The sequence below is a fragment of the Suncus etruscus genome, chromosome 14 (assembly GCF_024139225.1).
Source record: "Suncus etruscus isolate mSunEtr1 chromosome 14, mSunEtr1.pri.cur, whole genome shotgun sequence".
In the NCBI taxonomy this organism is placed as follows: domain Eukaryota; kingdom Metazoa; phylum Chordata; class Mammalia; order Eulipotyphla; family Soricidae; genus Suncus; species Suncus etruscus.
Window position 1 is genome coordinate 88,294,451 of NC_064861.1, and position 27,272 is coordinate 88,321,722.

Here is a 27,272-nt window from a genome sequence, read left to right on the forward strand (position 1 = left end):
GCCAAGGATCAAACCGAGGTCTGCATGCAAGGCAAGCGCCCTTCCTGCCATACTATCACTCGGCCCTAGAATGTGAACTCTTTCTTGGGTATAAAGTGACCACATCTCTAAAACAGATGAGGGAAAAGCTTCTGAAATCTGGTGTTGCAAATGCTCATAAAGCAACTTTTGTGGGGCGGGGACCAAACCAGGTGATAATTGGGCAATCAGGCCAGCACTTCTGTGCTAGGACTCTCCAGGGTATCCGGTGATGCTTAAAAGCCGAATAGTGCTGGGGATCACATCTGGGTCAGGCACCTGGGCCACAAACAGCACTTTTTTTTTTTTTTTTTGGTTTGGTTTTTGGTCCACACCCGGCGGTGCTCAGGAGTTACTCCTGGCTGTCTGCTCAGAAATAGCTCCTGGCAGGCACGGGGGACCATATGGGACACCGGGATTCGAACCAACCACCTTAGGTCCTGGATCGGCTGCTTGCAAAGGCAAACGCCGCTGTGCTATCTCTCCGGGCCCTCAAACAGCACTTTTGAAGCTTCTTCCTTCCTGGAAGCCCTGGAGTATGAAGGAACTTGGGCCCACCCTTAGCAGAACAGTCCAGGAAGGAGGAGGGAGAGTTCTCCCAGAGTGCTAGATGCTCCCTCCTGCGTGGACCCGCTGGTGGTAGACAAGATGTGACCTCTGGCTGAAGCCCTTGCAGCAGACGCCGCACACGTAGGGCCTCTCCCCAGTGTGGACCCGCTGGTGGGTGTGGAAGTGGGAGGCCTGGCTGAAGCCCTTGCCGCACTGTGAGCAGGTATAGGGCTTCTCGCCGGTGTGGACGCGCTGGTGGGCACTGAGCCCCGCGCTCCAGCTGAACTCCTTGCCGCAGGCCTCGCACTTGAAGGGCTTCTGGCCGGTGTGGATGATCTGATGAACCTGCAGGTTGGAGCGCTGGCTGAAGGCCTTCCCGCATGTCACGCAGGCAAACGGCTTCTCGCCGGTGTGGACACGCTGGTGCGCCTGCAGGTGGGAGGCCTGGCTGAAGCGCTTTTGGCACGCGGGGCACTGGAAGGGCTTCTCACCGGTGTGGACACTCTGATGCACCTGCAGGTTGGAGGCCTGGCTGAAGCCCTTGCCACACTCTTCGCACCTGTACGGCTTCTCGCCAGTGTGGACGCGCTGATGGTTGTGCAGGTTCAGGCTCCAGTTGAAGCGCTTCCCGCAAAGGTCGCATTTGTAGGGCTTCTCCCCGGTGTGGACGCGCTGGTGGGCCTGGAAGTAGGAGCTCTGGCTGAAACGCTTCCCGCACACACTGCAGCGAAAGGGCTTCTCGCCCGTGTGGACCCGCTGGTGGCTCTGGAAGCTGGAAGCGGAGCTGAAGCCTTTCCCACACTCGCTGCACGCATAGGGCTTCTCGCCTGTGTGCACGCGCCGGTGGCTCTGGAGGTTGAAGCTGAGGCTAAAGCGTTTCCCGCACTCCCCGCAGGCATAGGGCCTCTCCTCGGTGTGGACACGCCGATGTGTGTGCAGGTTGGAGCTGCAGCTGAAGCGCTTCCCACACTCCCCACACGCATAGGGCTTCTCGCCGGTGTGGACGCGCTCGTGGGCCTGCAGGTGCGACCTCTGTGTGAAGCCTTTCCCGCACACACCACACCTGTAGGGCTTCTCACCTGTGTGCACCCGGCAGTGGATGTTGAGGTCCGTGCTGCGGCTGAAGCCTTTCCCACAGCTCGGGCAGCGGTACGGCTTCTCGCCGGTGTGGACCGGCAGGTGGGCATACAGGTGTGAGGTCTGGTTAAAGCTTTTCCCGCACTCAGGACACGAGTACGGCTTCTCACCGGTGTGGACGCGCTGGTGGGTCTGCAGGTTGGAGCTCTGTCTGAAGCCCTTTCCACAGGTGTGGCAAAAATAGCGCTTCCTGCCGGGCCGAGGGTTTGGGGGCCTGGGTCTGGGAAGGCTGTTACAGGGCTCCTTTTGGGGTGAGGGGCATATGGGGTCCTCCTTCCCTGTATGTCCCTGCGAACTTGGTGCCACGCTGGGGCTGTCCCTGTGGGCCGTGTCCTGCCCCCTTTTCAGGCAGGTGTCTGTCCTACAGTCACTGCTGGAGGCTCTGTCTCTCAGGGGCTGTGAGGTACAGGTGAAGCTGTCCATGACACAGGGCTGAGGGCTGCTCCCCAGTACTTGCTCACAGCTTCCCCATAGGTTCTGCTCACCCTGATCCTTGGATACGTGACAGTTGGGCCTCACTGAGCCTGGACCCAGCACCCTGCCCGCATGGGGTGAGTCTGGTGGCTTGGGGAGCTGACACCCCCATCCCAGACCGTCCAGTACCGAGTTGTGAATCCGGGTGAGTCTGCTGGCTCTGCATCTCTTGGCCTTCCAGCATGTAAGTTCCCTCAGCCATGGGCACCTTGCCCCAGCTAGATGGCACGTCACTGTCCTGGCTCCTGGAAGGAGAGAGAAGGGGGGTTGGACAAGGACAGAGAAACTAGGAACACACTGCAAAGCACAAAGGATAAGAACCCCAATGGACACTAGGCCCTGGGGATGCTCACAGCCTCTCTCATGGCCTCCACACTCCATTTCTTGGGAAGTGGTGAGTGGGCAAGTCTGAAGACTGCAGCGTCCAATGTCTCCCACAGACCCAGCAGGATTTAAACTAGATACTACAGCTTGCAACCAGAGTGTGAGGGGAAGACAGGGGCACTGCTAACTCCAAAGCTGCGACATGAAGTCATAAAGTGCATGCATATTTGAAGGGACTTCCAGAGTACCCACCCCAGCTCGGAGCTGCCAGTTTTGTTTTTCAGTCCTTGGGGGCCATAGGTGTTTCTCCTGCCACACACTCTCTGGCACTGTACTTAAAACTCCAGTCCTAGAGTCCAGCACCAACCAGTCATAAAAGGGGTCCGCCCCTTTAAATAAGACCCTAATTGTGACTGGTAACAGTCTATAAAACCCTCCCCTGGGTTGGCAGTTGAAAGATGGTTGGAGTGATGGTTGGCAGTTGGAAGAGATAATTGGGTGGTCCTAAACCCAGCTCTCTCTCTCACTCTTTACCTCTGTCCTAGCCTAGGGGTTTGTCAGAGGACTTGGGCTTCTCTAACAAATAAGACAGAGATATTTGTCAGAGTCTTTCCTGCAAGGCCCCGTGGACTCCAGCAGCCTGAGCCCATCTCTGGCAGTACTTAAAATAAATAAAATAAAAACAAAGCGTGGGAGAGGAGTTTAGTTATGGGGATCTGTTGATTTTTATCTTGGTTCTGTTCAATTTAGATCTTAATACTTTTAGATAAATTTTGCATCTTGATACTGCTTTTTTAGTTTTAAAATATTTGCAATGTGTTTCTTCCAATATAGATCTCCTTCTCTGCTGATAGTCATCAGAGTTAACATTCCTTTAGTAAATATATAATTACAGCAGATGTTTCACTTCCTTTTGCTCAGTTCAGCATTTGGCTTAAATTAGGGTATTATTTTGATTTTTTTCTTTTGTCATGTTGTCCTACTTCTTCATTTATTAAAAAACTGTTGGACTGTAGCCCAGATATTTATATAAATATTCTTAAATCACCAGATTCTATTTTGCTTCTTTGAAAAATGTCACTTTTGTTTCTTTTTAGATTTTAACTCATTTGAACTCATGCAGAAATCTAGGGTAGCAGCTCAAATTTCTTTTTTTTTTTTTTCTTATTTAATTTTTTTATTTTGTCTTTTGGGTCACATCTGGCGGTACTCAGAGGTTACTGCTGGTTCTATGCTCAGGAATCACTCCTGGTAGGCTCAGGGATCCATATAGGAGCAGCTCAAACTTCTGCTCAGTTTTATCCCATATTGAGGTGTTTTCCCTGGAATTCAGTGTACATGGAATTTAGGAGTAGGTAAGGCATTTGGGCATCATTAATATGCAATATAATATGCATCACTAATATGCTGTAGCTTTCCTACCACTCAAATTTGATCTTGAGATGGTCTCAAACTCTGATTTTCAAGGACTAGGAAGCCATCATTAGGGTTTCCAGCCAGGCTTTTAGTTTTTTAGACACACATGCTGTGTGTCTGGTCTCCAGGCCAGAACCTGAAGCCTAGAAAATGCTCCTATACTACTTTCTCCAAGTCTCCAGCTTGTTCTCCACTAACTACAGAGCCCTGAGAGTGTTGTTTTTACTTTGAACAGTTTAGATTTGTTCTACAAGGGCCCAGGGACACTGAGATAATGGTGGCAGGATGTCATCTGCATGAAACCCTATAATTAACGTTGTTCTGTATCAGCGCCTCAGGATTTTTTGAAAGTGCAGCTGCAGATGGAACCGGCTTTGTTGTATCACACTGACTTCCTCCTTTACCCTTTCTCCTAACTTAGGTACCACAGTGCACTCCCAGAAACAGTCCCAACAGGTCTCATTCATCTTAGGATCTTTTGGGGTTTCTTAGGTGGTGGTGCAGGGACCCCCATATAGAAAGAATATGCTCTAATCGCTGAACCATAGCCTCAGCCCCGCCTCAGACTCCTTATTTAGAATCTACCTGATATCTCTTCCCTTCCGTGGAAAGGAGGATTTGGGTCATAACTGTGGTGATTGGGGGACCATGCTGACACCAAATTTTCATTTATATTAATCACATTTTTTTGGTTTTTGTTTTTGGGCCACACCTGTGACACTTGGGTTACTCTCTTGGCTATGCACTCAGAAGTTGCTCCTGGCTTGGGCACCATATGGGACACCAGGGATCGAACCTAGGTTTGCTCTGGGTCAGCTGCGTGCAAGGCAAACACCTCACTGCTGTGCTATCGCTCCGGCTCCTATATTAGTCATTTTTTATATGTAAAAACAAAAGTATCAGAGCCATGTTTATATTGTAAAACTGAACTGGGAGATGACTCAAACTGCTGTTCTGCATGCAGAAGGGCCGGTCCCCAGTATCACAAGGTCCTCTAAGAACTGTCAGCATATGGTTTCAGGGCTGGGCAGAAGATGTCCTCCATAGTTGAGGGAGGGCCTACTTGACACAAGTACAGAACACTGATAAATTAATGCAATGACCTTCACATTCATGGTTGGAAGACTGAATATTGTTGTAATGTCAATGCTACCTAAAGCAATATAGCTTCTCTGCTATTCCCAGCAATTACGGCAGAATCTCCATTCACTGGGCCTAGAGAGATAGCACAGCAGCGTTTGCCTTGCAAGCAGCCGATCCAGGACCTAAGGTGGTTGGTTCGAATCCCGGTGTCCCATATGGTCCCCCGTGCCTGCCAGGAGCTATTTCTGAGCAGACAGCCAGGAGTAACCCCTGAGCACCGCCGGGCGTGGCCCAAAAACCAAAAAAAAAAAAAAAAAACCAAAAACAAACAAAAAGAAAGAATCTCCATTCACAATCTTGTGGAAAAAAGGAGAGCTCCCACTTTCTAACTGGTGTGCCTATTATATAAAACAAAATTCTACCTTTGAAAGCCATGTGGTACTCTCTACCTCCTACACAGGTCATGAGAATCCAGATACATGTTCTGAGAAACAAGCCACTGCATAACATCGCATAAATTGTTAAATATGTCTGACAAAAATCAAGACCCTTCTGTAAGAAAAGGTATTTTCACTATGAGGTTCTAGAACTCCACTTGCAAAATAAATAAAGCTGTCCCCTTCATATTCCTTCTGCATATGACCCTGCTCCTCAAACAGAAACACCCTAAAAATCAGGCAAAATAAGCCACCAGAGTTGAAACTACAAATGCTTGATAACAAGGCTACAGCTTCCTGGTAGTGGAGTTGGTTAAGATTTCCTACCTGTGAGATCAAAGGCACAAAAAATGAAGAAATAAGACTGGGGCCGGAGAGGTGGCGCTAGAGGTAAGGTACCTGCCTTGCAAGCGCTAGCCAAGGAAGGACCGTGGTTCGATTCCCCCGGCATCCCATATGGTTCCCCCAAGCTAGGGGCAATTTCTGAGTGCTTAGCCAGGAGTAACCCCTGAGCATCAAATGGGTGTGGCCCAAAAAACCAAAAAAAAAAAAAAAAAAGAAATAAGACCAATATGACTACTTAAAAATGGGGTATTTCGGGCTAGACTAATAGCATAATGGTAAAGCATTTGCCTTGCACGCAGCTAACCAAGGACAGATGATGGTTCATGTTCTGGCATCCCCTATGGTCCCCCCTAGTCTACCAGGAGCAATTTCTGAGCACAGTGCCAGGAGTAACCCGAGTGCCACTGGGTGTGACTCAAAAACAATAAAAAAGGGGGACTTTATGTTTTTTGTTTTTTTGTTTTTTTTTTGGTTTGGTTTTTGGGCCACACCCGGTGGTGCTCAGGGGTTACTCCTGGCTGTCTGCTCAGAAATAGCTCCTGGCAGGCACGGGGGACCATATGGGACACTGGGATTCAAACCAATCACCTTTGGTCCTGGACTGGCTGCTTGCAAGGCAAATGCCACTGTGCTATTCCTCCGAGCCCAGACTTTATGTTTTGGGGCCACACACGGCAATGCTGAGGAGACCATATATAGCTGTGGACAGAACCCAGGTAGGTGTCATGCAAGGCAAGCACCTTCCCCACATACTATCTCTCCAGCCCTCCAACAAGAAACTTTTGAAAGTATAAAAAAAATCATCAAACAGAATCAAACAAAAATATTTGCCAATTATATATCTGATTGGCAATGAATAGTTAACATGCACAGAAAATGACTAAACAATGGAGGAAGACTTGTCACAGAGCCCAAGTGGCAAGAAGCGGTGGCAGGTCAGCAAACGGGACACATTCGATCCTGAAGAGGCAGGCCAGCAGAGGAGTGACAGTACTGTGCTTCCTACCTCTCTCAAAGCCCAGCTCTGTGGTCCAGCGGGTGTCCTCCGTCTCCAGGTGGGAGATCAGGTCTGGCTTGTCGGGCTGATGGCCTGTGAGGGGAGAAGATCCAAGTGAAAACATCAAGATGGTTGCTTTCCCTCCCACAGGACTGTGTTGTCCTTCTACAAAGCAGTACCTGGCAAATAGCTGTTTTTGTATCCCACAGTACTCCGGGATCTTTCCTAGCAGGTTCAGTGGAGCAGGCTGTATGCTGGGACTTGGACCTGGGTCAGCTATGTGCAAAGCATGTACTAACTCTTTGACCCCCATATATTTGTGTTTAATCAGAAACTGTACAATGAGTCATGTGAAATACTTTGTATTCCACGACAGGACTGAGTAAAGGACTATCTCTGTTTCTGTCTCATCCCTTCCAGAACCTTCTGCCTTCTACTGCAAGCAGCTATGGTTCTTGCTAAGTTCTTGCCTAAACTGCTAAACTGCCCATAGCCTTATTCAGGGATGTGATAGAAAAAAAGCTGATATGGGGGCTGGAGCAGTGGCGCAAGCGGTAAGGCGTGTGCCTTGCCTGTGTTAGCCTAGGTCAGACCGTGATTCGATCCCCCATCTGGTCCCCCAAGCCAGAAGTGATTTCTGAGCGCATAGCCAGGTGTAACCCCTAAGCGTCACTGGATGTGGCCCAAAAAACCAAACCCAAACAAAAAAAACAGCCGATGTGGCTGCCCAAGGCGAACCACTGAATTAAACATGATCTTTGAGATATGAAGGCTGGTGTCCCCAAGCCCAGCTGTTCATCTGGGGCTCATTTACAAAGCAGAATGTTCTGCAAGCAGACCCGAATCCTTCTGAGTGTGCAGAGAGGGGCTGAATCAAATAAGCAACGCTCAGGGGCTGTGCCCAAGATCTGACCCAGGCTTGCGAGATGCGAGGCATGTGCCTTCACCCCTATACTAAGGCTCGTCTTACCTCTAGGCTCCAAAACCTCCAAGTCCTAAGGTCTGGAGATGACCCCTGGGAAGCTAACAGCACCCCAAAATGCAGAGTTCAGGCCCCATCATGAAGGAGGATCAGCCAGCCCAGGCCCGGGGCAGGATGAGGTTTGCAGGTGCCGGTGCTCACCCACAGAGAGAAGGTTCTGGAAGTTCTCTAGCATCACATCCCGGTATAGCTTTCGCTGGGCGGGCTCCAGCAGCCCCAGTTCCTCCTCTGTGAAGGTCACAGTCACATCCTGGAATGTAAGCACCTCCTGCGACCCCAAACACGGAACCCCAGGCTTACTTCAGTTGCCTCTGTGCCTCCTCTGCCCATCACCCTCTTGCCAATTGGCACACAAGGGGTCAAGGGGTGAGGGGAGCAGGGTGTAATCACAGGAAGAAATAAACCCCCCACATGTTCCTAAATCAAGGCGTCTTGTGTTACCTTCCCCCCATTAAATCACTGGCCCAACATCTGCAATGTGGCCCCAGTGCTGACCTACCACTCCTTAAGACTGAATGCTGGGCCTGGAGAGATAGCACAGCGGCGTTTGCCTTGCAAGCAGCCAATCCAGGACCAAAGGTGGTTGGTTCGAATCCTGGTGTCCCATATGGTCCCCCGTGCCTGCCAGGAGCTATTTCTGAGCAGACACCCAGGAGTAACCCCTGAGCACCGCCGTGTGTGGCCCAAAAACCAAAAAAAAAAAAAAAAAAGACTGAATGCTTCAGTGCTGGCTACTAGCTCCACCCCTCAGCAACACTGGCCATTCCGACAGGCCCTAGGGGATCCCTGGGTAGGCTTTGCCCAGGTAAGGCACAGCCCAATTTGAGGCACTTAGGCTCTTGGGGACCATCTTTGAGACCATGAGCATCCTCACATCTAGATTTCCATAGAGCAGACACTTATCTCGATGGGGTGAGTCCTAAACCCCAAAATGCCAAGATTACACCCAAGAAGGACCTGGCACACACACTCCCCCCCCTGCACTCATATACCTCCCCTATTCTCAATATCCAAATCAGAGCAAGTTTGCCAATGGCTAAAATAGAATTAGAAGGACCAACTGGGATCAGAGGTCACGTCTGGGACAGGAGTAAGCCCTGAGCACTGTTAAGGGTGCTCCCAGACCAAACCCAAATTCCCTAAAAACGAAACCAGACCTCCGCCTCTCTTCAAAGCTGTTCTCAGCTGGCCACTGGGGGCCGCATTCCCACAGACGCTGTTTTCATGCCAATTTTCCATTCATCCCAAAGCAGCTGTTTTGTGATTTTTTTCAGGCGGCACCTTTTACCCTTCCCGAGCAGGAGAAAAGCATGTCTACACTTTGGGACCCGAGATGTCATCTTATGATGCACCATTTTACGAAACAGTGAATGTACAAGCCATTTTGTGAAAAGTACCTGAAACTTGGTCATTTTCTTCTTTCTTCCCGGGGAAAGGTGGTGACCTGGAAAGGCAGAATTAGAGGAGGGAAAGCCATCATTAGGGAGAGGATGGGGTGCTGTTCGATGAGCCAAGGCCTCAGACCGTGTAAACAAATTGCCAGAAAACAAGTCTCTGGAGAACTCCCTGGTACCCGAAGCTGCCTCTGTTCAGGAACGATCTGCCACTTGCATGGCTTGCAAGAGAGATCACAGGTGAGGAGGGGCCAACAGGCATTTTCACTCAAGGGTTCAAAAGGCTTGAGTCCAAACCCTAGCAATTCAACTGAGTTCCCCAGAAGGCCCCATTTCATTCTTCCCTTTTAAAAATTGTCCCTCTGGTAGCCCATTAAAACAAAGGGACTCAAGAGGCAGCCCAAGAAGCAGTGCTGAGGAAAGGGGGTGTCTGTGGGATTAGTGCTTGGGATACAAAGTTGGGTGAGTTACATAGTTTCTTAGAGGGGAGAGGTAGTGATTTACAGCCCCTTTCCAAATAGGCCCCTTTCCTACAGTGACAGGGTGCAGTGAAAGGGAGGTGACAGAGAGAGAGAGAGAGAGAGAGAGAGAGAGAGAGAGAGAGAGAGAGAGAGAGAGAGAGAGAGAGAGAGAGAGAGAGAGAGAGAGAGAGAGAGAGAGAGAGAGAAAGAGAGAGAGAGAGGTGCAAGGTTGCATATTTATGGATCAAAGATTCTAGAGTTGATCTTCTTCCAGATAGAGAAAAATTCCTACAAAGGGGTCCCTCCTTTCTTTTATTGTATATATTCTTTATTTTATTTTTAATATATTTTTTATTTAAGTAACATGATCATATTTGGGTTACAGTCATAACCAGAACACCCCCCTTCACCAGTGTAACATTACCTCCTCCCCCCTTCCCATCCCCTGCCTATATTCGAGACAGGCATTCTACTACAGTTATCAAAGGGGACCCTCCTAATTGGAAACTTTATTTTTAGAGCTTTTTCTATGTCTACTGTTTCGTTTTTTTCCTCAAAGTCATCGGTCTAAAATATTCCTATCCCAGAGACATATTTTAGGAGTGGCAAATTGTCCCCCTTCATTAATACTGGCAGAGTAGGCCTCGAGCAAACCCTTAACTTCTCTGGACCTCACCCCACTTGCAGGAGGACGCGGGTTCCCCCATAACCCTCTACTCGGGGTGACCAGGCGCCGTTGCTGGTCCTGTCCTGGGCTCGCAGGGCTTCCTTGCACGGATCTTGGGTGGGGGCACGCAGTAAGCACCCCGCTTTGCAGAACACCAGGGGGGAGGGATTGGATCCTTCCCAGCCATCAGAGACCGACGGGCCACGCAGGCCAAGCAATTGGCCCAGCCGTTCACATCGTGCAAGAGATGCTGAGGGGTGACGGGGGGGCGCCTGGAACCCCACAAACTCGGAGCCCGACGCGGGGGCTCTGCCAAGCACTTGATGCAAAGCGCCGGCGAATCCGATCCCCGCCGCGGGCCGAGCAGTGGTCGCCGCTGGCCCCACGCCCATCCCCGCAGGGCGGAGGAGAATCCAGGGACGCGCAGGAAACTCACCTCCGGGCGAGCAACCTCAATGCCAAGATTGTCTTCCCGGGACTGATGCGGTTCCCAGCACATACCAGCCGCGGACTACAACTCCCGGCATGCAACGCGTGCGACTTCCGGACTACATTTCCCAGCCGGGAGCACGCGCCCCCGGTGGTTCTTTGGCCAGCAATGGTTGGTTGGTTGGTTGGTTGGAATCTCCTCTTGGGCGCTTTCGCAGGCAGATTACTTGGGTTATTCATCTTTTTAAAGCACCTGGGAAAAAGAACATTTTTTTATTTATTTTCTTAAAAGAAGGCGGCTGCATCCAAGTGGAAAGCACTATGAAACGGAGTTCAAAACAAGTTTTTCAGAAGGAAAAAAAGTAAATGAAGGATGGGAACTATGAAAGTCACTTAAGCATTGCTAATACAGATCTAAAGGCACAGTGGCTTTCAAAGTGTGGATATCACCGTGATGAGCTGCTCATAAGACAAAACCCAAGTGTAGTTATGGTGCTAAGAAAGAAGAGATATCTAAACAGAATGGTGAGTTGTGAGGTTCTAACGTTGAGAACAGTGACAATCGAACTGCTCTGTGGCTGTATTAGCATCCAGTGAATTGTAATTTGGGAGGAGTTGTCCTGATCACACCCTGAGGTAAGCAAGGGTTACTCCTGTAAGTGCAGGGAATGTAAATGTAATGTGGGGAATCAAACCTATGTGCAAGGAAGCACCTGACTCCCCCTATTATTTCTCCATCCCAGATGTAGATTCCTACTTTAACATCCACACTGCTGAAAAATCAAGATGTGGAATTCTTCCCTCAAAAACATGTCATCACTCCCATCTCTCCTTCTGAACAAACACTGACCTGTGATCTGTCCCTGTTTCCAGAATGTCTCAGAAATGGGATCATGGGGAATTGCCTTGACTTTGCCTTCTCTGTTTTACTGAGCATCTGAGCTTCCTCTGCTTTGTCATTTCTTCTTTGCTGAGTAGTATATTCTACTGTGTAAACAGAACATGGTTTGTTTCCCATTCTCCAGCTAATGGGCATGTCGTCTGAGATTTTGCAATCATAATAATGCTGCACAAAGTTCTTGTCTTGACCTCTTTCTATGGGATTGCTGTGATGCATGCTGTGTGTCTAGTCTTTGTAATTCCCATGTAGTGTTTCTTTCTTTCTTTTTTGGTTTTTGGGTCACACCTGGCAGTGCTCAGGGGTTACTCCTGGCTCTATGCTCAGAAATCGCTCCTGGCTGGCTCCTGGGGATGGCGGGATTCGAACCACCGACTTCTGCATGCAAGGCAAACGCACTGCCTCCATGCTATCTCTCTGGCCCCGCCATGTAGTGTTTCAGTGTTCGGATTGCTATAGCTTGCCTGAGTATTCAAGTGGCCACTCAACCTTTTCTGGACTTGGTTTTATCCAGTTTTTCTCTTCACAACCTGCAGTGCTTGAGAATTATTCTTGGCTCTATGTTCAAAAGTTACTCCTGATTCTGTGCTTAAGGAACTATTAGGTGTTGGGGATTGAATCTAGCCACCAGCAGACGAAGCCTGCACTCAGCCCGTTGGTTCTCTCTGGCACCTGTCCAGTTTTTCATTTGACTCTTCTTCATAGGTGTGTGGTTCTGGGGTTATTGCTAACAGTTCTCCTGACAATGTAATGGGAAATGGGAGGTAGTAAGTAAACTCATTAGAACCTATGGACTTCTGGGGCCAGAGAGATAGTACAGTGGTCAGGATGCTGGCCTTGCTCATGGCCACCTTGGGTTTTATTGGGAACAAAAGGTTAAAATATAGAATAGGGGCCAGAATGATAGAACAGTGGTAGGGCGTTTGCCTTGCACACGGCTGACCCAGGACGGACACGGGTTTGATCCCCGGCATCCCATAAAGTCCCCCAACCCAGGAGTGATTTCTGAGCACATAGCCAAGAGTAACCTGAGTTTCATTGGTGTGACCCAAAAACAAATAAAAAGAAATAGAGAATAGGGGACAGGGAACTAGAACAGCAGGAAGTACAATTTCCTTGCATACAACCAACCTGGGTTTGACCCCTGGGATCCCATGTGGTCCCCCTGAGCACCACCAGGAATATATCCTGAGTGCAGAGACAAAAGCCCTGGGCACTGCCAGTTATACGCCCCCCCCCCCCCAAAAGGAAAAAGGCAGAACAGGCAGAAAATAGGAACCTGCTATCAGGAAAGCTGGTGTCAATCATTGAGGACCATCTCCTGTGACAGTTATCTCTGCTCTCCTCCTGCCCCAGACAAAATTATTTCTTCAGATAAGCCCCCAAGAATGATGAATAACCCTATATACCCAGTACCTTGGATATGTAAAATATTTTTTCAGAATAATTAGTCAATTCATCAGGAAATGTTGTTCTCCTCCTAATGACCCTGGCTCAAAGCAAAAAATATCAAACATTAATAGCCAGGGCTCCCAGGTTACAAGGCTATGAGCTCCTGCCCCAGTCTTTTCTCTTATTTCTATTTTTTCTTAATTCTCCTTGTACCTCTGCTTTGAACTTATTGAGGATGGTTATGACAGGGTTTGATCCCCTGAGCCTCACCTGAAGTAATCCCTGTGAGCTGCTGTATGAAGATCAAAAACCAAAAATACAAGTGCCCTGGTCACCCCACTCACCTGGAAGAGGAAAACCAACAGTAGACCCACGATGCCGTTGATCTCGACAGTGCTAAAGTGCTCGGGACATTGTAAACTGCACGATAGTTGACCACCTAAAGAAATTGCACAGAAAGATAAAACTGCTGACCTCACACTAATCTGTATCCTTAGAACTGAATATTTGTAAAATGAATGTCCAGTTTCATTCTTTAATTTGGGCCAACAGACCAAAATTCAGAGCTAGGAGGACCGTAATGAGGTGCTGAAAATAGAACCCAGGTTGCCCAGGTGCAAGGCAAGTGCTTTCCTTGCTATACGATCACTTTGGTCACTCTATGATCAGAATATGGAGATGTAGAATGTGGAAAAAATTCAAGTCCCTCAAACTCATCATAGATTACACCTCAGAATGTTCCAAAGATGAAATTTGATTAGTATGATCAGGTCAGAGAGATTGTACAGGGGTTGAGGTACTTTCCTTGCATGTGGCTGACTCTGGCTTGATTCCTACACTGCACAGACCCCCTTATGCTTTGCCAGGTGCAGCCCCAGTGGTTTCTGAGCACCTCAGGGGATGACCTGGGTAACCCCCAATACCACATCCTTGGACCCTTGCATTCACTGGCCTGGTTGGCTAAGCATCAACCCAAAAGGGTAAAAAGCGAAAGCAGTCAGACCCAAAGGACTATGAAGGAAATATGGAGACCAAAATTTCCAGTGTGGCTTTGTGGACATTTATTAAGAAAGTATTTTTTCATTGGCAACCTCTTCAGACACTTCTCAATGATAGCAAAACTCTACTGTGACACCGAGGGTGAAGATGAAGTCTCCCTGATGTGAAATGCTGAGTTCCAGTTCTGCAAAGTTAAACTGCAAACCCTGGTGATCAGCTTTTGTTGTTGATAATGTGGGTGTTTGCATACATATACACACAGAGAGCTAAACTTAAACCAGTTATTAACTTCAGAGACAGAGCTGACTAGGATGGAACAAAGGAGGGGACCCATTTAGTCCCTGACAAGATTATAAACAAACTCAGGTTGGTTTAGATCACAATACTGCTTTAATGGTAATGTTCATTCGCTTGAATTACTTATTGTCACAAGCAACACCCCTCTTCCAAATTCATTCTTAAACTATCTGGGGAAGACTGACTTAGTTTTCAAATATGATACCTTGACACACTGTTCTTGATAGCCAAAGCACTGAGCCTCTACACTGAGTGATACATTTTGTTGACTAAGCAACGATGAGTCCCCTGGAGTTGTGCCACTAATGTGCCTTTGTCAAATTCCAGGCTCTTATAAACCCTAATGCAACGACTAAAAGGAGGTCACATTCTGATAGAATCTATTCTGGAAGCCCCCTCAAGAATCTGACTGGGAAAGTTCCAGATGGGCAAACAAGACAACTGCTATTTTAAAATTATTTTCCACCAGAAGAATTAAGTTCAGGAAAACTTTCAGTTCCTCTTCAAAGACTTTTGATTCCAACAGCACACCGTTCTTAATGAATTTAGTTTCCATATGGGTTCTCGGATGAAGGGTAAGCTGTACCAAATCCTCCATTTTGATAGAATTTCTCTCCGCCATGGACTCGCTGATGAATGAGAAGGCCCGAGCTCCAGCGAAAGCCCTTTCCACAGGCATCACACTTATACGGTTTCTCTCCTGTGTGGACTCTCTGATGGGCTTGAAGGTTGGATCGCTGACTGAAACCCTTCCCGCATACCTCACACTTGTATGGTTTTTCCCCTGTGTGGACCCTGTAGTGGGCTTGAAGGCTTGAAAACCCACTGAACCCCTTGCCGCACTGTTCACATTTGTAGGGCCTCCCTTCCGTGTGAACCCGCTGGTGGGCTTGAAGGCGGGAGTTCTCGCTGAAGCCCTTCATGCACACCTCACACTTGTAGGGTTTCCCTCCCGTGTGGACCCGCCTATGGGCTTCCAGGCGTGAGCCCTGATTGAAGCCCTTCCCACAGATCTCACATATATATGGCTTTACTCGAGTGTGGACTCTCTGGTGGCCTTGAAGATAGGCTCGCTGACTGAAGCCTTTGCCACACACCTCACAGATGTAAGGTCTCTCTCCACTGTGCACACTCTGGTGGCTCTGAAGGTAGGCTCGCTGACTGAAACTCTTGCCACAGTCCCCGCAGTGATATGGCTTCTCTCCTGTGTGGACTCTCTGGTGGGCCAGAAGTGTCGAGGCCTTACTGAAGCCCTTTGCGCACTCTCCACATTTATAGGGTTTCTCTCCCGTGTGTACCTTCTGGTGAATCTGAAGATTAAAGCTCCAACTGAAGCTTTTCCCACATTCCTCACATTTGAATGGCTTCTCGCCAGTGTGGACTCTCTGGTGGCCTTGGAGGTGAGAACTCCGGCTGAAACCCTTCCCACACGCCTCACACTTGTATGGCTTCTCTCCGCTATGAACTCGCTGGTGGCCCTGAAGGTAGGAACTGCGGCTGAATTCTTTCCCACACTCCTCACACTTGAATGGTTTCTCGCCAGTGTGAACTCGCTGATGGGCTTGAAGGTATGAGCTCCGGCTGAATTCCTTAGCACATGCCTGACATTTGTACGGTTTCTCTCCCGTGTGGACTCTCTGATGCACATTCAGAATGGATCTATGACTGAAGCCTTTACCGCACAGGCTGCATTTGTGTGGTTTCTCTCCTCCGTGAGCCCTTTGGTGTTCCTTCTGCTTTGAACTCCAACTGAAACCATTCCCAAGCTCCTTATACAGTTTCTCCTCAGGGCAAATTTTAGGATGGCCTTGAAGGCAGGAATTCTGGCCGAAAGTGTTCCCACATGCATGGTGTCTACATGGCTGCTCCCTAGTGTCGATAGTGTGAAGGTCTGGAAAGTGTGTAGAAAGACAGAAGTTATGAAAACCTTCTTCAGAATCACAGGGAACCTTTTGCACCTGAACTTGACGGTGCATGCTGAGATTGGAACCACGAATCAAACCCTTCCCACACTCCATCTCTGTGCATCGTTTCTCATCAGGGAGTACTTTCTGATGGGTTAGAAGACACGAACTCTGACTGAAAACATAGCCATTCTTGGTGAATTCGTGGGATTTCCCCTTGGTACAGTCTCTAAACAGACCACTAAGGTCTAAGCTATGACTAAGGGCTTTCTCATAAATGCTGCAGCTAGGGCCCCTTTCTTTTGTGTGAAGTTGATAAGTCTGATAAGAGAAACACGAACTGAAGTTCTTGCCAGAGATCCACTGAAATGGCTTCTCATCTGTCTGCATCCGATGACAGGATTGCAGATGTGGGCACTCAAAACCACAATCCTCTTTTTTATGAATATGAAGACGTGAGCCATAACTACAGCCCTTTCTACAGAGATCACATGTGTGAGACTTTCCTTTGAAGAGTAACTGCTGGTGAGTGTCAAAGCTGGCGTCATCACTGATGGATTTTCTGTCTTCATTACATGGGGTAGGTTTTTGGACTACTCCAATTGAGTCTTGAGTAGACCTAGACACCTCCACAGTGTCTTCTCCACAATCATGGCAGCTGGAGGATTTGTCCGTTCTCTGTATTTCTGGGTTATCACTATGAGGTGACATCAAACTGATGTTACTACATTTACGGAAGGTATTTTTCAGGGCAATGCACTGGCATCGACAATTATTATATGACTCCGTCAAATACAGTTTCCTCCAGGATTCCTGGCCTATCCATGATGGAAACTCTTGATCTTTAATATAACTGGAATCATTCACTCTAAGGCCTGGTACAGAGCTCTCATCTTCAGATATATGAACTCGTTTTACTGTCCCATCCTGGCAGAAGGAATCACCTTGTTTTTGCAACTGAGAAATAATCCCTTGAAATTTTTTCATAGTCTCCAGACATCTGGTAAACCTGACTGTACTGTGTTGGCAGGTCTGCCAGGAGAAAAGTTCTTTTGGGGAAAGGGTGCTTAATCCCACTTCTTGAGTACTCTTCATATTTTGTTGATTCTTGGTTTCTATAGAATAAAGAGAATTTAGGTAGGTGCACACACGAATGCTCTTAAGTCAGATATTTCAAGATTTTGCACTAAGGTTATTAAGTGAAATTTCAATGAAACAGGGAGTTCATGGTAGTACCTTTCATACTGAAATAAGTGCTCTTGAACTGGACAGATAGCTCAAAGAGGTGACTATGGTTTGCATGTGGAGAGTCCAAGTTCAATTCTGGCTCCCTGAGCACTACTGGTAATGACCCCGAAGTTCAAAGCCAGGGGCAGCTTCTGAGTACTACGTATGGCCCAAGCCCACACCCTCCCAGTCACCCCAAAAATGTTTTTTTTTTTTTAATGAAAGTTTTTCTTTGAATACAATTGTGATCCACATGATTTAGGCTATAAAAACCCCATTGTCTTGTATTTAAATGCTGTAACCATGTTTTACATTTTGTCCTGTGCTACAGCCCTTGGGAATTGAGAAATCTCTCTTGAAAGGAATGAAAAATTCTCATAGCTTAGAGCAGGGGTCTCAAACTCAATTTACCTAGGGGCCGCAGGAGGCAAAGTCGGGTGATCTTGAGTGCAAAGTCAGTAGTAAACCTTGAACATTGGGGGGTGTGACCCAAACAACTAAAACAAAACAAAACAGAAAAAGATTCCTCTAGGGCAGGGCCACAAAATGTTGTACGGAGGGCCGTTTGTGGCCCATGGGCCTCGAGTTTGAGACCCCTGGCTTAGAGTTACCATTGACAGCGGTTCCCAAATTTATTGTCCTATAACTCCTAAATGTGCAAAGAGAATTTTGCTGCGATTTTACCTAAGTCTATCACCATCTCCATTCCTGTATCATTCCAGCGCTTACTCCCTTAAGTGTTGTTGCCCATTTGAGAAAGACGTCATGAAGATAATAAGCTCATTAGCAATAGACCATATGATGCCTTATCGTAGGTTAAGGATAAAGATTTGTTTCCTTGAAGTTAGAAGGTTTGACATAGTCTTACAAGGAAACAAAAACACACTATTATGTCCATATGCCAAAGTCCAAATAAAATTATCAGGACAATACACATTTGCCCCCTTAATGTATTATTTTCTTTTTTTTTTTTTTTTTTTTTTGGTTTTTGGGCCACACCCGGTAACGCTCAGGGGTTACTCCTGGCTATGTGCTCAGAAGTTTGCTCCTGGCTTGGGGGACCATATGGGACACTGGGGGATCGAACCGCGGTCCGTCCAAGGTTAGCGCAGGCAAGGCAGGCACCTTACCTTTAGCGCCACCGCCCGGCCCCATAATGTATTATTTTCAATTTGAGTAGATTCCTTTCTCCTTTACTGGGAGAAAAGGAGCTGGAGAGAATGACAGTATTTAGTAGATAGTTAAGTAAACTGTTGTGCTCGCTACTCTCTTAACCCCACCTGATGCTTCACTGTCTTTAACTGGGGACCTTAAGATAACTTCTGGGGCTCCCACTTCTTTCCTTTACCATTGAATAAGTTCTATCTTTCTGTTTTAGGTTATTCTTTGATTTAGTTTCTTTAACAAATGTCTTCAGACTATTTCTTCAGTGAGTTTTGGAAATACTCTTTTTCAAAGAACCAGTCAATAATGTCCATAGGTTCTGGAGTGATGTCATTTATTTCACTATCATTTTATTGAGATTCTTTTGTTTGTTGTTTTGGGTCCCATGGACTTAAACCTGGCTTTGCATTCAAGAAACAGTTTTGGAGGTATTTGGGGTAACCTGTGCGGTGCCAGATATAGAATTCAGGTCAGCCACATGCAAGGTAGGCACCCTACAGCTGTACTATTGGCTCTGGCCCCCATTTTACTCCTGAGATTAGTGTTTCTTTTCCTGCTCTCTCCCTCTGTGCCTCTTCATTCTGCTCCTGCTATTAGTCTGTAAGACTAGAAGTTTATCAACTTTTATTAATATTGTCAAAGAACTAGATTTTATGCTTCATTTGTTTTCCTCTATTAATAAAGTTCCTGTTTGAATTTTGTTGACTTCTGCTCAGATTTTTGTTTCTTTTCTTCTACTTACTTTGGATTTAATTAAAAATAGTTTATAACTCCTCTTCATCAATCCATTGGAAGGGCATTATTTAACCTTTACATATTTTGGTTTCTAGCTTGTGACCCCTGGCTCTGTGCTCAGAAATCGCTCCTGGCTCGGGGGACCATATGGGATGCCGGGGATCGAAGCAAGGTCCGTCCTGGATCAGCACCGTGAAAGGCAAAAGCCCTACTGCTGCGCCATCACTCTAGCCCTTGCAGGTTTTTTTTTTTTTTTTTTTGGTCTCTTTTGGGCTACACCCAGTGATGCTCAGGGGTTACTCCTGGCTATGTGCTCAGAAATCGCTCCTGGTTTGGGACCATATGGGATGCCAGGGATCGAACTGAGGTTCATCCTGAATCGCCGCATGAAAGTCAAACGCCTTACCAAAATGAGCATTTTTTTTTTTTTTTTGGGCCACACCTGGCATTGCTCAGGGGTTACTCCTGGCTGTCTGCTCAGAAATAGCTCCTGGCAGGCACGGGGTACCATATGGAACACCGGGATTCGAACCAACCACCTTTGGTCCTGGATTGGCTGCTTGCAAGGCAAACGCCACTGTGCTATCTCTCCGGGCCCAAAATGAGCATTTCTTAAGGTGTATGTGCCATGACCCAGAATATTCCATGTGAGTCTGGGACTGAGCTTGAGTTCTACCTTACTAACATGCTATATCTGATCTCCAAGTCCATGCCAAAAAGCTATCATATATATATATATATAAATATATATATATATATATTTGGTTTTTGGGCCACACCCGTTTGACGCTATGCGCTCAGAAATCGCTCCTGGCTTGGGGGGACCATATGGGACGCTGGGGGATCGAACCACAGTCCGTCCTACACTAGCACTTGCAAGGCAGACACCTTACCTCTAGGGCCACCTTCCCGGCCCCGAGCTATCATATTTTTAAAAACATAGTTTTGTGGTGTGTATGTGTGTGTCCAAGTCTATGCCAAAAAGCTGTCATTTTTTTTAAAACATAGTTTTGTGCATGTGCACGCACATGAGTGCGTGTAAGAGCAGGCACACTAAGGAGCGACTAAGTGCTTGGGGGACTCTATGTAGTGCCATAAATCAAACTTAGGTTTGTCTTATGCAAGGTAAGTACCTTACCCATCACACTACCTCTCTAGTCTCTGTTCAGGGCTTTAGATTTTACCAAGAGTGAACATGGGTGCCAACAGAGTTGAAACAAGGTGACACTGTTTTTTTTTTTTGTTTGGCAAGACTTGACCACTGAGTTCTGTTCCTCTCCAGAGACCCTCCCGACTCACACTTCAGAGGGGTGCTCTGGTTGTTGGGACTTCTCACCTGAACTCTCTTCTCGCACAGCTTCTGAGTCCACCATGGACAGCTCCTGCTCTTGCTCCAAATGGAATATAAGCTGTGGTGTGAAACACTGGGACACTGTCAGGAGTCAGAGAACAAAAGCACTTAGGTTTGTTGTTGCTTTAAGGGTGAGCCCAACCTGGGGATGTTCAGGGCTTACTCCTGGTTCTATACTCAGGGATCATTCTTTGTGGGGCTCAGGCAAATGTATGTGGTTCCAGGAATTGAACTTAAAAGTCAGCAATGTGAAAGGCAAGCGCTGTCCCTCCCCACTGAGGCGATAGTCTCAAAAGTGCTAAGTTTTGACAATAGCCAGTGTGTTATTGTTCTATTCTAAAGGAGAATTCTCTAAAGGAGAATTTTTGGTGTTATAGCTCTGGGTCACATAGTTTCTCTTCTAATTCCTTCTAAAAGATGTTGTTTTGCTTTATTTTGGGGCCACACCCAATAGCACTCACGTGTGATTCCTGGCTCTGCACTCAGAAATTTACTTTTGGCGGGCTCAGGGGACCATATGGAATGCCAGGGATGGGACCTGGGTTGGCCACATACAAGGCAAATGTCTCCGCACTGTGCTATCGCTCTGGCCCCTCTTCCAGAAATTTTATACTTTTACATTTGACATTAGTCTCATTCATTCTGAAGTTATCGCTTGGTGAGGTGTGTGACATACATTTAGCTTTGGAGAAATATTTGAATGTTTCCATACCATCAGCTGAGAACAGATGTCTGAGTATCTGAATGGAATAATCTAAAATGGTTGAAGAGGGCTGGAACAATAGTACACTTGCTTTGCATGTAACCCACCCAGATTCGATCCCTTGTGTCCCATATGGTCCCCCAAGTACCATAGGAGTGATCCTGAGTGAAAAACCAGGAGTTCAGAATAACCAGGTGTGATCCCCCCCAAAAAATTACAATAGCCCCAGAAATGCTTCCTCTATATAACACAGTAAGCAAATCCAGTAAAAAGGATTCAGTATTATGATTCATTCTCCACCCCAAGAACAACTACAGTTGGATCATTATCAGGTCATGGAAAGATTTTTTTCCTACATAATCACAGGAGAAATAGTCTGCTCCATAGGAATATTAAGATAAAAACTAGTAGCATTACAAATCCAAGCTCAGAGAATGACAAAATTAAAGCCCATAGACACCCTGGAATGCCCACGTGACGCTCAATTTCATGAGGTGCCCAGGCATACCCAAGGAGAGAAGGTTCTGGAAGTTCTCCAGCATCACATCCTGGTACAGCTTCCACTGGGCAGGCTCCAGCAGCCCCAGCTCCTCCTCGGTGAAGATCACAGCCACATCCTGGAACGTCAGCGCCTCCTGCAACCCCAAACATGTGTTCATGTATCCAGGGGAGAGTGGAGATTAAAATATGAAAACAGCTCTGTGAAATCCTTCCTTTCTTTTACCTCCTTCCTTCTCCTCTCTCCTTCCCTTTTGTTTTCTGTTTTGTTTTTGTTTTTGAGTCCCACCCTGCAGCACTCAGGGGTTACTCTTGGCTCTACACTCAGAAATCACTCCTGGCAGGCACAGGGGACCATATGGGATGCCAAGATTCGAACCACCGTCCTGCATGCAAGGCAAATGCTCTACCTCCATGCTATCTCTCCGGCCTTCTTCTTCCCTTTTATCCCCCATTCCTTTCCTCCTTCCCTTCCTCCCTTCTCCATTGTTTCTCCTTCCCAACTGTAATAACTCTCTTTCTTTCCTTCCCTCCCTCCCTCTCTCTCTCTCTCTCTCTCTCTCTCTCTCTCTCTCTCTCTCTCTCACACACACACACACACACACACACACACATTTCTCCATTCTCTTTGATACCTTCAGTTATGAACTGAGGGTAGAATAAACACTAAAAGTCCATTTTAAATTTGATTTGCTTTTGTTTGGGGGATACACCCAGGGGTGCTTGGGTTGACTCCTGGCTCTGAACTCATGGAGCACTTCTGAAGGAGCTCAAGAGATCCTATGGAGTGCTGGGCGGTGGTGGTCAAAGCGGATTGGTAGAGTAAGTACCCTCCCCCTGTACTACTTTTCAGGTTCCCCAAAGCGCATGTTTGAAAGGAGAGTTGGTGCTAGAGAGCACAGTGGTAGGGCGTTTGTCTTGCACGCAGCCAATCCAGGACAGATGGTGATTCGAATCCCAGCATCCTATATGGTCCCGGTGTCTGCCAGGAGCGATTTCTGAGCGCAGAACAGGGAGTAACCCCTGAGCATCACCAGGTGTGACCCCAAAACAAAAACAAATAAAGGAGAGTAAAGAGCCCAGAACACATGTGTGTGGTCTAACATGGTCCTTCCACATCTTTACTCCTGGTGCTAAGGAGACATGAAATTACCTGTTCATAGGCAAAAATAATAAAAAATCCTGCTCACCTGGAGCCTCATCATGTTTGGCCCCGTTCCTGGGAAAGCAGAGACCTGGAGAAGGAGAAGAAGGTGATGATAAAGAGACGCAGTTTTTTCAGGGAGGCACAGAAAGTTTTATATACCAGTCTTTTGGCCTATCCTAACCCTGAACTTGTAATAAACCATTGGGAGCAGGGGGAGGAAGAAAGATAAGAAATGAGCAGCCATGTGCAGTTTGCTGGCCTGTCACCTGCCTGTGTGCTCCACAGTGGTTAGCGCTTGGCCCTGTGTCTAAGGGGACAAAACACCCTTGAACATGCAATGCTCATGGCTTAATCCTGGCTGTGTTCAGGGATCACTCCTAGCAGAACTCTGTGTGTGTGTGTGTGTGTGTGTGTGTGTGTGTGTGTGTGTGTGATCCTCTGAGGTGCCAGGGATAGAACTGAGGTTCACTGCAAGAATCTCTCTCCTTCATATTTACTTATGTTTTCTAAACACAATACAAAGGCTTCCAGCCCATGTTCTCTCTTGAACACATACCTGCTGTGGCTCTTTCTGCTTTTCTCCACTCTGAAACCTGTATTTTTGCTCCAACACATACTTCTTCTCTTTCTCTCCCCCTGCCTCTTTCTAAGTCAGTTTCAATAAGAATATTTTGCTTGATATGAATCATCTTGTTCTACCTCATGGATTGCGGGGGAGAATAAAAATGAACGGTACCAGGACCAAACAGCCATATAAACATTGAGTGGAATTAAAAAATGATCCCACTTAAACATCAAACCTAAAGTCAACAACAGAATCGATACCCTATCTACAACAGGCTATACACAGAGGGGAACAGTTTCACTAGCACTCTGGGGGGACAAAGGGGAGATATGGGATATATGCTGAGAAAAGGGGTGGAGGGAGGAGGACAACCCTGGTGGTGGGCATGACCCTGATTCCTTATCATTATGTATCTTAAATACTACTGTGAAGATTTGTTATTCCCTCTTTGGTCACAATAAAAATTATTATTTAAAAAAATAAAAGAATATTTTGTTTGGGGCTGGAGCGGTAGCATTTTTTTTTTGTTGTGTTTGCCTTGCACTTGGCTGACCCAGGAGGGACCCGGGTTCGATCCCTGGCATCCCATATGGTCCCTTTAGCCTGCCAGGAGCGGTTTCTGAGTGCAGAGCCAGGAGTAACCCCTGAGCGCCGCCGGGTGTGAGCCAAGCGCCCAAAGTAGGCGAAAAAAGGGGCGTCGCGGCCGCGACCGGAGGGGAGGGCTCGCTCACCTTTAGGAGAGGAATGAAGGCCGCGGCCAGACGTCCCTGGAGCGGAAGTGTGAGCCTACGAAGACCTAATGAACTACACTTCCCAGAATTCGCAGTGGGCGCGAAGGCGTGGCCTTATCCAGCTTGGATGGTGTTCTCAGACTACATTTCCCAGAACACCCCGCGCGAGTGGAGGGCGTGGCTTTACCGGCAGATAAGGTCTCCCAATATGGTGTTCCCAGACTACATTTCCCAGAATTCCAAGCGGAACGGGGCTATTGCCTCTCAAATGCGGAAGTTACCGCAGGACGGCGTTCTGGGACTACATTTCCCGCAATGCAACGAACGTCATCTCCCCCTCCCCCAGGAGGCAGGTACTATCGTAATTCACTGCAATTACTCTCTAGAATGCAAAACGATTCCAGAAATAAAGCCGTGTATTATATATATCTCCGTTTTTCTCCAGCTATTATGCATTCGGATGGCCCATTGTCCTGGGCCTATTGGATCTTTTAGACATTGTAGGCGAGTCTGTTGCAGGGCAGCCCTTTGCTCAAGACTACCCTCTCTTTTTGAATAGAGAAAATAGAACTAAAATAAAATGCTTTTCGATTTGGAATAGAATGTCCATACTATTTTCCAGAATTTCGTTGCTCCCAAAATTTCATATTGTCACAAATTCCTTCAGGAGAAGAGCATTTAGGCATAGAAGCTCCTTTGGTTTTGGATATATATTAAAAAAAAATAAATAAAGCTCACATGCCCATAATCCTGTTCCTCAAGAAGGAATATTTTAAATCCTGAGTTGTAAGGTTCCATATGCCGTAATCCCACCCTGGGGAAAACAGGTGAGAGGTTGAGAGTTGAGATTTGAAAAGATAGAGGAGAGAGGAGGGTTGGGGAGGGGAGAGACTCCCAAAATTGTAGGTTTTATTAGGTACTAAGACAATCCTCGAAGACAAAGGGCCAATCTGGAACTAGTCCCACTTAGGTGACTCAGAAATGTAAAGGGGGGAAGGACCAGAAACCAGCTTTCCATAGGGTGAAACAGGTATTAACCCAACACTGAGTGGCCCTATGTGCTAATTTGATGGCAATATCAACCTCGAAGAGTCTTTTGTTTTGTTTTGTTTTGTTTTGTTTGTTTGTTTTTTCAGGAACTGTTCAGACAGGAACCACACACATTCCTCCGAGGATGCCAGCTTGGCTCAGAGATACTGAAACCTCAAATTTGCTCTGCTTTCTTTCTGCTGCTCACTTTCTTTCCAACTGGACTCCTGCCTCAGCCTGGTGGCCATTTGCCAGCACTGCCCCAACTAGCAGATGCTACAAGAGAAAAACTGGAAAACAAGAGGAAAAAGAAAAACACTTGTTTTTGTTTGCGGGCTGTGCCCCGAGATGCTCAAGGGTTACTACTAACTCTGTATTCTAGAATTATTCCTGAAAGTGTTCAGGGATGAATATGGGAGTTCAGAGATAAAATCTGGGCCGGCCTCATGGAAGGCAAGCTTCCTACTATTGCTCCAGCTCTGAGAAGCACTTTCTAATTTGGGCAAAATATGGGTAACTAATTCTGTCCCTTCAGCCTAGGTATAGATATAGAACTTCTTCAGGGATGAAATTGTACAGAAGGTAGGAGAGTGGATTGGACAGTGAGTAAGGCACTTACTAGCTGTTGTGTATATAAACATTTCAATGGGATTATTATGTTACTGATGGGTGATTGTGCCCTACCCTAGGGTGTGACCTGGCATTCTGCTCCCACCCTAGGGTGGTACCTGATTCTGCTCCCACCATTGGGTGGGACCTGATTCTGGGGCATAAAAGCATCTGTGGAAGGCGGGAGGCTTTTTTCCTGGCCTATTCTTAGGTCTTTTGGCTTTGGCCTCTTCACGGTATAAAGAGCTGTTTTCTTCGGAAGCTTAACTACCTGTTGGCTTTCATTTGTTTGTTTGATTTTTGGTTTTTGGGCCACACCCGGCGGCGCTCAGGGGTTACTCCTGGCTATCTGCTCAGAAATAGCTCCTGGCAGGCACGGGGGACCATATGGGACGCCGGGATTCGAACCAACCACCTTAGGTCCTGGATCGGCTGCTTGCAAGACAAATACCGCTGTGCTATCTCTCCGGGCCCTACCTGTTGGCTTTCTTCCCGTCGCATTCACCTCAGAACAGCCGACTGAACAGGGTAACAGAAGAGCTGGAGGAGAAAGGCCTCATCCTCCATCCCGCCATCAGTCAACCTCTTCAGGGGCTGACTTGCAACACTAGCCTCGCATGTGTCTGACCGGGGTTCGATCCTCGCTATCCCTGAGCACTGCCAGTAGTAATTCTCGACTACAGAGGGGCAAGAGTAACCCTTGAACGTAGCCTGATGGTTGGAACCCCTCCCCCCAAATAACCCAAAAAAATATAATGCAATGGAATGCAAACAACTGGGGCATCCACATTCATGCATAGGAAAGCACATAAAAGATGAACAATTATTTATATTAGCTATGCTACACTTGCAAAAATAAAGTGTTTCCACAGGAGCTTCCAGAGATTGAACTTTTGAAATAATAATATGTATTAAAATGTAGCCCAGGTGGATCCAAATATTACTCTGCTGGGCTTCTAGCTCAGCATTTCTCCCTGGAGGCCAATGCAGCCAGGTAGATTCCAGCATATTCTAAAGAGACCACAGTGAAAATCACCCCCATGGGGTGATGGCACAAGATTAGGGGTCAACTGGTAGGGCAGGGAAACAGAGGATGGGAAACAGGTCAGAAAGGAACCCGGTTGGAAAATGTTTGAGAAACTCTGGTCTGGTCTGCAGAAATATTTACAATTGGGCAAAAATTCTGGCATTCCAATCTTCAATTAATTTTCTCAATTCTTCCTGCATCCTTCTGGAGGGCAGAAGGAGACAGCCTGTCCACATGACCAGGGGGCCCACACAGGAGGCTTTGTTCTGGCCACCCCACACAC

General features: G+C 47.2%; 3 protein-coding genes across 4 annotated transcripts; all 3 read right to left on the reverse strand.

The window, feature by feature from the left end:
• Window positions 1–514: 514 nt before the first annotated feature.
• LOC126028209 (zinc finger protein 235-like) lies at window positions 515–9,221 on the reverse strand. Of its 2 annotated transcripts, XM_049787256.1 has the most exons (4): window positions 9,160–9,221; window positions 7,904–8,030; window positions 6,790–6,873; window positions 515–2,423 (listed from the first exon to the last, which is right to left on the reverse strand). In XM_049787256.1, exons 1-4 carry the CDS (start codon window positions 9,172–9,174, stop codon window positions 625–627), a joined length of 2,025 nt encoding a protein of 674 aa, XP_049643213.1. In that variant the 5' UTR covers window positions 9,175–9,221; the 3' UTR covers window positions 515–624. The 2 variants fall into 2 exon arrangements, with proteins under 2 accessions (XP_049643213.1, XP_049643214.1); XM_049787257.1 differs by lacking the exon at window positions 7,904–8,030 and having other exon boundaries at window positions 9,160–9,179.
• Window positions 9,222–13,374: 4,153 nt separating this feature from the next.
• On the reverse strand, window positions 13,375–24,350 carry LOC126028563 (zinc finger protein 230-like; the record flags this gene model as incomplete). The annotated part of the gene is made up of 5 exons (XM_049787518.1): window positions 24,325–24,350; window positions 23,072–23,116; window positions 21,892–22,018; window positions 20,666–20,761; window positions 13,375–13,442 (listed from the first exon to the last, which is right to left on the reverse strand). Coding segments are annotated over exons 2-5 (306 nt in total), but the record flags the coding sequence as incomplete, so codon positions are not given.
• LOC126027512 (zinc finger protein 239-like) lies at window positions 14,845–16,404 on the reverse strand. The gene is made up of 2 exons (XM_049786507.1): window positions 15,497–16,404; window positions 14,845–15,160 (listed from the first exon to the last, which is right to left on the reverse strand). The coding sequence occupies exons 1-2, from the start codon at window positions 16,315–16,317 to the stop codon at window positions 14,845–14,847; spliced, it is 1,137 nt and encodes a 378-aa protein (XP_049642464.1). The 5' UTR covers window positions 16,318–16,404.
• Window positions 24,351–27,272: the final 2,922 nt, after the last annotated feature.

Coding starts and splice junctions, on each gene's coding strand:
- LOC126028209 (XM_049787256.1), bottom strand. Junction 6,874..7,903: donor CCAGAACCTTCTCTCTGTGG/GTGAGCACCGGC, acceptor CTCCCCTCACAG/GCCATCAGCCCGACAAGCCA. Junction 2,424..6,789: donor AGAGCTGGGCTTTGAGAGAG/GTAGGAAGCACA, acceptor CTCTCCTTCCAG/GAGCCAGGACAGTGACGTGC.
- LOC126027512 (XM_049786507.1), bottom strand. CDS start 16,317: ATGGAGTGTGGGAAGGGTTTGATTCGTGGTTCCAATCTCAGCATGCAC. Junction 15,161..15,496: donor AGAGTCCACACAGGAGAGAA/GCCATATCACTG, acceptor CACGGAAGGGAG/GCCCTACAAATGTGAACAGT.